Source organism: Augochlora pura, chromosome 3 (genome assembly GCF_028453695.1).
Source record: "Augochlora pura isolate Apur16 chromosome 3, APUR_v2.2.1, whole genome shotgun sequence".
Classification (NCBI taxonomy): Eukaryota; Metazoa; Arthropoda; class Insecta; order Hymenoptera; family Halictidae; genus Augochlora; species Augochlora pura.
The window spans coordinates 5128927-5138984 of NC_135774.1; the positions used below are offsets into that span (position 1 = coordinate 5128927).

Here is a 10058-nt window from a genome sequence, read left to right on the forward strand (position 1 = left end):
AAAATAATTAAGTGTTGCATTAATTTCCACGATCGGGAATACAACAACTAATACTAATGTCGATATTGTCTCATATTTCGTTTCAAAATTTACATTTTTTGTCATATTCCAATTTAATATATACTTCATAAAGTTGCATGAATTTATGAATTATGATCAAATTTTTGAGTGAAGATACTACTGTGGGTTGTTGCGAAGTGCTCGTTGTAACGTCACATGTTCCAGACAAACGGGCAATGTCTCAAAACATGACTACAACCACCTTAGAGACTGATGAATTTCTGCGACAGGCCATTGACGCTTTAACAACCTCCATCGCGCTTTACTTCCTTTCTAGGGTTTGCATCGGATCAAGAATGATGGCGCGTAGTATTGCGTCCAGAAGACGAAGTCAAGCTAGATCTGGATCTCGGTAATGCCCGACGGTAATAAAACTTTCGAGTTAACTTCGTTTCACGCGAATAGCCTTCTGTTGGACAATTGTCGCAAGCACAGACGGATATCGTGGGCTGAGCGAAAAAAAAAACAGAAAAGAAAGAAAGATGAGAACGATACGAAGAAACGTGGACAGGGTAAGAGAAAAGTTCAGGGAAAAGTGAGACACTTCCCCAATTAATCACGCGGAACGGTCGAGATTTGTGTTCACCCAGCTGCTTTACAAATATGATCTGTATCAAGCACGAAATGAACTTGAAATCGCAGGAAGTTCGATGGATAAACTGCCGTTGCTTATGTCAATTTATTTTGAGAGGTTTAGTAGAGTTTCGAGATGGAGAAAAACAATTGTTCCATCCCGAAGGAACAAACACGTGGAGTTTCTGGTTAACGGGGTTTACGACACGGATGTCACGGAACGGAACACAAATAAACACACAGAAGGAAAAGGATCTGTACGCATACAGAACTCGATGTACTTCTTTATTATTTAACACCGATGATGTTTTAAGAACGCGACTTATAACGTACGCATACGCTAGTTGAAGGTTCAGAAGGCGAAATAAACGCGTCGGTGGTTTCTGTCTGACTGACTCTGGTTTATTGTGTTTCTTAGGGTTTATATAAGATAGCCGTTCGCAAAAGCTTAGGGTGGAAAGGGCATGTTTTGATCAGTCAAAAGATGATGCGGAAGTCCGAGGTTGAGTTCTGCGTTGTTATCGGTGATTTAGGGAGATGACGCAGGGGTCTAGGGTTGAACTCTGCTTCACCACCGATGAGTCAAGGAGATGACGCAAAGTTGCAGGAGTCATCTTCAGGTAGAAGCGCCCCGTATCACACGGACGTGACAAAGGTTATTTTCGAGAATAAAACCTTTTTACATCTGGCAAGCAGTTAGCGTGCTTATGTCATTACCGTCTTCCTTAATAATCTCAACGTGTCGTAAAATCGAGATTTCTGAGAGTACTTCCAAAATAACCATTTTCAAAACTTAGGCCTTTTTAACAAGCGGGGCGTGTCATAAATGTATTTCCGAAAGGTCGCCTCAACTCGAGTACGCGACGGTACCGTAACCGTCGAAGGCTGACCTGGACCATTTTCTGTAGCACTTTTGAATGACATAAATTGCATACAGACGAAAGACCCTGTTAGATACCCATCCGCCTATCTGTTAGATAGACGAACTCGTCTATCTTTAACTCCAAATCATCCCGATTAGTCAGTAAGAACGGTATAACAAATTACGCATCAACCTAAACTGACCCTTAAACCCGCCAGCTCCTGCGCGTTACTTTCCTGGACCTCGCCCGCCGTATCGTCCTCCACGTCATCCATCCTCCCTTCCACATCGCATCCAGAACACCCTACATATGGACAGGGTGATCCGTAATTATGGTCAAAGCGAAAAATGGGGTTCCTGAGGTCATTTCAAGTAACCTTTTCCTTTGCCGAAATGCAATCCGCGGCTATGTTAACGAGTTATTAACAAATAAAGTTGGCTGCGCACGGACGATTTTTCATGCTGCTGCGCACGCGAGCAGGGCCGGCTGAAGCCCGTCTCGGTGACAGAAGCCACGGTCACGTATCGCCTCTGAGCCGCGTTCGATCATCAAATAAGAATTTCATGAATCTGGAGAAAAATCTTTGCCCTTTTATATGCAGTTGAACTAGAAATTTTTGTAGTGGGGACTGGGCCAACGTGACCAGATCATACCGCGGATGATACCGAGAATCGGGGACGAGTGACCTTTCTTGAACTCGCGCCTATACGTTTGATTAAATATTCTAATTTTGGAAGAAAGAACCGTATTCACCGCCGACGTTATCTAGCGTATGCCCTCAAGAAGGAAAGGAAAACGTCGGGAGAGAATCTCTGTACGTAACAATGAAAATCGTGGTGCAGACACGCGAAAGTGTACATTCGAGTTTGCCTGGAATTTCGCTTAAACGCTGAATATGCAAGAGGCAACGAAAAGGTGACAAGTTCGATTGGACGTATCCGAAAAGTGGCATTTTCTGAAGATGCACTTTTTTCGATGCATTGCCTGTACAAAAGCTGGCTACAATGTCAGAGTGAATGTATATCAATTAAAAAAGTGATTTTTAAGTTCGTTTACGATGCACGTAGGTACCGGTATTGCGTTCGAAACTTTTTGATTTTAGTCAGAATACTACTGAAGAAATTTTAAATATCTTCTGTATCTACTCATCTAGATACAATGAAACAAAGATCGGAAGAGATGATCGGAAACAAATGTTTTTCACCGAAACTGTAAACATATTATCGTGTTTTCTATTTCGATTAAATAATTTAATTAAATCTGTAGGAACATATACAGGATGTCCTAAAATTATGCTACTTCCGAGACATTGCAAAATTTACATTTACGTAAATTACTATAAATAAATAGTATAATTTATATAAACAAGCAAAACATTTTAATTTTTGACTTTCAGTTTTCAAGGTTTTGGTCAATTTTGCGATAAATTACTTATGCCGACTTGTTTTAATGTTTATTACTTATGCCATCTAATCTTTTTTCTCAAAAACTAATTTTTTGTTTCTGTACACATGTATGGATAAGAAGAAATAAAATTCAGAATTTCTTGTATTTTAGAAAGAATAATTCCATTTAAATGAGGCTCTGGACGATATATTAAAATTAATCTGTAAAACAATTTTAGACGTTATGTTATTTCTAATTTCTTTTTTCGTCGAAATTCTGTACCTAACTTTCTTCCCATACCCAATAATCACTACATGTAATAGCTCCAAGTATTTTAACTTGTACATGATATTTTTTCTGTATCGAGGACAGTTAAGGCACGAGATTTACTATAGCTTTTAATGTACCTTTTCTCTAGTTCCATTATACAGCTCAATTAGTTCGTGAAATTGTTTCTCTGTAGTTTCTCGTGATATCTTCAAAATGTCTTCGCATTCCTGTTTCACTGAAGCTATCGCGTTCTCGTAGTCAATTTTGTTCCTAGAAATAAATTGGGATAATAACACTCTTAATTATATAATAACACGTGTTAATATCTCATTTCCGTTATTTTTAGTCTATGTTAATTTTGTAGAAATTTGAGATATTTATATAATAACAAATGAGCCCGAAATTTCTGCGCAATTATTAAATTAAATAATATTCATTAACTGTTTGTCGTTTGACTTTATTGTAAAGTTTTGAAGCTACATACTTTTTTATTCTTCTGCAACTATTTGTTGTCCACATATTTGTCTGACATTGTTTGACATGGTTAATGCACTTGTTTGAATTAGGAACAGACTTCTTTTCCAGGATCATTTTAATATGTAAACTGTGAATTTTTACACAAAACAAAAATTTTCTGGTTTAAATGCTCAAAATAGAAGTTAAATGAAAACTTATTTCATTTCTTATGCTTTCAATACATTACGGAGAATGTAAGGACATTCTTCAGTTCTTCTAATATATTCTATAATAAAATTCCGACCGACGATAGTGCTTATTCGTAACCAATGTGCATAGTTTTAATGATCCGTAATGATTATTCAAAAGTAAACATTGTTTTCATCAATTATAATGATTATCTGAAATGAATTAACATCTTCGTCATTGATAATTGTTAATTGCAACAAAACTAAAAAATAAAAAATTGAAAAAGAAAAAAACTAAAAAATTGAAAAAGAAAAAACTAAAAAATTGAAAAAGAAAAAAACTAAAAAATAAACAATTCATGAAATTCTTGTTCGATGATCGAACGCGGCTCAGAAGCGATACGCGACCGTCTCTCCTGTTAGCGAGACGGGCTTCAGTCGGCTGGCTCGCAATTTTCGTTCATAACTCGTTAATAACTTTATTCGTTAATAACTCGTTAACAAAGCCGCGGATTGCATTCCGGCAAAGGAAAAGGTTACTTGAAATGACCTCAGGAACCCCCTATTTCCCGGAGTATGTATAATTTTGAATCACTCTGTATATCTACAGCATTATACAATTCATGGATGTAGGTAAAAATTTCATAATTTCTTTCTTTTCCCACACCAATTTTGTGTCATTGGAAAAATATTATTCTGGAATTTGTATAAATTGTTTATGTAATGAATATTTAAATTAAATTATAATTTTAGATGTATAAACATAATAATATTGTTAAAAACATTCAAATAGATTAAATTTGAACTGAATAAATAATTTCTCTTATATTAGTTACGTAATATTAACGGAGGCTGATCAATACATAATGATTATAATAGTTCTCTGCGACTAGTACGTAGATACGATTTTTTAAATCTTGTGTTAAGTAAAACATTTTGTTTACCTAAGATACTGGAATATATTAACAATAATCTAATAGTATTACATTTTATTTATTTACTCATGCACAAAATTGTTTTAAATTGTTTTTAATTTTTTTACCATTTCCAATAATTATTAATACTTTGCAATTGTTTTTAATATGTACTAATATTTTGTAATAGTTTTTGATACTTGCTAACAGCTTCATATAGTTTATCACTATCCATAAGTTGCTTTTTATTGTTTTCCGTCTCTTTTACTTATTTTTAATTAATCATATAGTATCCACACAATGCAAATATTGATAGTATTCGTTTCTTAATGTTTAAAAGTATTTCCACTAAGTAATAATCCAATAATTGATAGAAATAATGTTCTGAATGTTTTCTTATTAATTTTGATTTGCTTATAATTTTTATTGATTTTATTAATATAATTTACCTTTAATTTTTTTATTGATTTATAATACTAATAAGTTAGATTCTAGAGACAAACAATGAAACATAAAAGAATGGCAGGATTTGATAGCAATTATGTTCGACATACCTCATTATGAATTCTCTTTGTTGGAAGAAAGTGTTTTTCCAATGATCCCTTTCAATGATGGTATTCATTAGTCTCGAACTCAATTCTGTTGTCGTTTGTAGAGTGTCACCGTTAACCTTCCGGAGCACTAAAAGAATCAGTTTGGCATTAGTTTCCATAAAGTTCATTTTCTTCTACCGTAGGACGTTCCATTACCCAAACTCCGCATTTTTACATCCTATATTTTTATCAACCACTTGAATCTCAATAAAAATGCATTTCAAGAAGTTTGAAGAATGTTCCTTCTCACTTTTTTAATCAAACTTCGAAACAGGAGTCGTTATGTCCACGCATGAAGTCAAACAATTTCTGGCATTTCAAGGTTACATCAAAAATTTGTTCAAAGTTCACATTTTTTAATATCTTTTATTCTAGAAATTTGGTATATCAAGTTCAAGAATTGAAATGAGATGGTTTCCCATTGGGTGAAATGTATTGTTACGAATATGGACCGACACGCGTGTGGTGTAGTGGCACACGGTCGGCGACCATAATAACCATTCCAACAATCCGCTTGCAGATACCAGGGGTTTGGCGGAAAAAATCTTCCTTGACGTTTGTAAGTACGGAAATTACTTTATCTCTTTCTTTCTTTACTTTTCTATTACTTTCGCGTGCACAGCAGACTTAGCTGATGAAACGTCGCCGGCCGTGACGTCGCGTACCGCTACCCGGCCAAACGGCCAGTGCAGTCCAACAAAGCAATCAGGGTAATACCTTTCTCCTCCGCCAAAACTGGGTAGAGAAAGTTACCACCCGCAAGTTTCCAAAAAGGCGTGGCTAATTTGGGAAACACATATAAATAGTTGGAGCAAGGGACATCTTATTTTTATTCTTATTCCGAGTCTTAATCTTGCCGAGATCGAAACCACGCGACATCAAAGTACCATACATTAATAAACTTCGGTTGAGTTTTATAAACGCACGACCTCCTTTCATTTGTAACGCCCATCAACTCGTTACAGTACGAATATTCCGCGATATTAACTACATATTATAGTTACAACATATTAACTACATATTATAGTGAGTTATTACTATAGAATACTATATTATAGTAAGTTATATAGTATAGATATATAACTTACATCTCGGGTTGTAAGGCCGATTACGCTGAGCGACGGAATAGATTAGTACCGCTGTTCGTCTAATTAACCCCTTGCATTATAATAACGAGTCCAACTCGTGATAACTATTCAATGCTAGATTCAATAAATATGAATATTATTAATTCCTTCAAAATCGAAATGAAATTGAATTCTTCTGTTATCAATGTCTAGGAACGGAAGTAGAAAAAGCCAATACAAGTACTGATCAACGCAGCGTGAAAGAAGTTGTACTGCTGTTACGTACGGACCCGTTCAGACCGCGTTATTTTTCCAATTCTGTATCCCTCGAAATTCTTATCTCCCCTGCAGCGACTGTTAGGTGGCGACCAGCGCTTTTTCATAAACAGAAGGCCCCGCGCGTCGCGGCTTCCCGCGCATTAGACTCCCACGAAACCACATAGGGATAGAAAAAACCACCAAATTTCGGGGTATAAAAGGGGCACGTTTTCATCCCTCGCCGGGCAATACGTAACCAAAGTCGGCAGGGCATAGACCACGTATAATTCTCGTCAAAACTGTCAGGCTGTACGAACCCCCGCATTTCTCAGTGCGTGATCATTTCACCTTTGCAAACAAATTCCTAACCCCCCTCGTAGCACCCGCCGGTGAAATAAACGGCGGCTCATCTACGAGTTACCTTCCTGTGGGTTCCGGCGGTGAAATAAACGTCGTCTTGTCCACAATTCTATTATTTCACCTTTGCACACAAATTCCTATCCTCTCTCGTAACACCCGCTGGTGAAATAAACGGCGGCTCATCTACGAGTTACCTTCCTGTGGGCACCGGCGGTGAAATAAACGTCGGCTCGTCCACACCGTCCTGTCATTGTGGGTATCGATGTTGAGATAAACGTCGGCTCGTCCACAATTCAATCATTTCAACTTTATATTCCATAAATTAACGAATCCTCGGTCACGCACTACTAACTTAACCCTCGGCTCATAACAGTGCAAGGGGTTAAATATGAACAGCTGACTTTCTTGTTCGCGTAAAGAATATATTTACAGAATATATTAACTACAGCTATCACGAAGTCGAACTGCAGAAATGTTGTAATTAATCGATTTGTTGCGAGTCTTCGCCTTGAAGACTGAACTTGAAGTGCTTTATTAATATAGACTAAGTTGAATGATCTAAAGTGGAAAGATTGAATGACTCTGGCAGAATGAGAGACGAGAATGGTCTACGATGCGATACTACCGCTATACGAGCGATACGATATGATAATGAACTGTTGCTATACAGGCGATAATGTTGTGATACTGTACTGATGATGAACTGATTGGATACTGAGGATGCTGAAGAATACTGGAGTTTACTGAAGTTTTTATGGCAAATTTTCTGCCCTTTTCATACTTTTCTCGACAAGAAAACGCGAACGCTGATTGCTTTCTGGTGACATAGAAGGGGAAGTCAGAAAACTCGGGCCTCGTAGTGACGTAGGTAGCGGGAAAAATCCGAGCGAGTAGCCGGCACGGCCCATCTGGCGACCCTATTATAAACCTGTAAAACTAATTTAAGGAAATCTCTTTATGAACGGTTTTAACAACAGAGTGATATAAACCCAAATGCGATTTGTTAATGCGATTTCACGATGCAAAAAAGTTCTAAAGTAATAAACCTTCCAAATTGGAGAATCCTGATTTTTAAGAAGGGAAATAAAATAATAAAGAAACAAAATTCCGTTGCAGGACGGAACAAGGTACCTAAGCTTCTCTAAACTTGACGAGGTCATGGTAAAGACGGCACAGAATTACAGCAAGATAAAAACTTTTCCCGATAATGGTTGCATAGTTTAATAAACTGTACATTGACGCTGTCGATTCAGGCATCGGACATACTGTGCCGTAGTTTAGCATCTCTGTTAGCTACTAACAAGAAACTGTAGTCAATTAAGCGGCTGCAACGATTAAGGATATTGACAAATATTCAGTATGTCAATTTGTCGCAAAGAACTTATTACTCCTTTAATTTCCTGTATTTATCAAATAATCTCATATAAATAGTGTTCGGTCTCAAGAAGACCCAACAAGAGATAAACACGGTCGGCTGCGATAGCCAAACCACTCGACGCGATGCGACTAGACTCAAAATTATCGGGTGCCATCGGACACCACTTCGAGACCTCCGTGAACGAACCCATTGACAGAATATACGCTGCCGCCGTACCAGTCTGGCTTTCGTCTGAAAATCCTTACACCGTGTTGCAGTTTGGAAAACCTTTTTTTTCGTCAGAGCATCTCAAATTTCTTTAAAACCTAGTGTCCGTTGCTGTGACAATCGACATAGTCTGTGTGAACATCTGCGTGGAGAACGTCAGTTTTGTTCCAGATTTCGTCGCTATAAATTCACCGTTCTTTAAAAAGTATTTGAAATTACTTAATAACTGCTCCGTATTTGAAATTAATCGGCCCTTGTCAGGGCCACACAAAATAACGTTGAAAACTTCGGACATGTGTCAACTGTTGAATAATTCGTGATCAGTGGGGAATAATAATACAGTGAAAGTGAAAATTAGTGTAATCTGTGCCGTTCTACATACGTGGATTACAACTTCTGGATTACAACATTTACAACTGAATTGGTAAGTTTTTTATTAATAATATTTGTGGGATTTTTGAAATTAATAAGAAATTCATGAAATTCTTGTTCGATGATCGAACGCGGCTCAGAACCAATACGCGGCCGTCTCTCCTGTCAGCGCAGCAGCGCAGCAGCACGAAAAATCGTCCGTGCGCAGCCAACTTTATCCGTTAATAACTCGTTAACAAAGCCGCGGATTCCATTTCGGCTAAGGAAAAGGTTACTTGAAATTACCTCAGGAACCCCCCATTTCTCGGAGTATGTATAATTTTGAAACACCCTGTATATATCTCGTATGCATCAGTATATTTTAGTACGGTATTTTAGTACAAATGTGTCAAACTTCATGTATATTAATTACACGTGGAAATGAGATACACGTAAAATATAAATTTCTGATTTGAATCTGATACCAATTGTTAAACTTGATTAAGATGAGAATTTGATTGGAAATGTTAGTGCATTTTTATTAAATTCTGGATGAACGGGAAGCTTCCATTTATATTCAAATCTCATCAATATGTAATTCTATTTGTTTATCGTTATTATATGTATTTAGATTACTATATTAAATATTTCGTATATCGTTCTTTGATTGCAATTATTGCACACCTCAGATTCCGCTACTAATTAAAGTATTTTAGAATTCTAAGTCATTAGAATTTATTTATTTCGGACCAGATTTCAGATTTCAAAAAAATTTGCTGTAGCATTACAGTTAGAAAAGATAGTCAGGTGATTATAGAGGTATGTTAGAGAACACGCCTTGACTCTGTAACCTACTATGCAGTTCGATACATACCTGGAGAGTCAGCGTGTTCTCTGGTAGGACAGTTTCCGGTCAAATTAAAAGAAGAATGTTCCATAGAATTTACCTTGATCTTCGTCTCTAAAACTGTCTAACTCAGCTTCTCGCCTAGCCTGTACCAGCAAGTTAGATTTAAAAGCCTGCTCGAGTTGAATGAACTTAGTCCCAACGTCATGGAGAATCCTATGCAATTCAGAGACTTCCGATTCCTTTCTGTGCAATTGCTCCTCGAGATACCGTGGTTGTGTCTCCAT

The 10058-nt window shown here is 37.0% G+C and overlaps 1 protein-coding gene across 1 annotated transcript in view; it reads right to left on the reverse strand.

The window, feature by feature from the left end:
* The window catches only part of LOC144467604 (uncharacterized), a 14115-nt gene extending 4057 nt beyond the window's left edge, over window positions 1-10058 (reverse strand). The window contains exons 1-3 of the mRNA XM_078176491.1: window positions 9872-10058; window positions 5265-5391; window positions 3290-3422 (exon numbers count right to left, since the gene is read on the reverse strand). Coding sequence (XP_078032617.1) covers window positions 3290-3422; window positions 5265-5391; window positions 9872-10058 — 447 coding nt within the window. The remainder of the gene's footprint in view (window positions 1-3289; window positions 3423-5264; window positions 5392-9871) is intronic.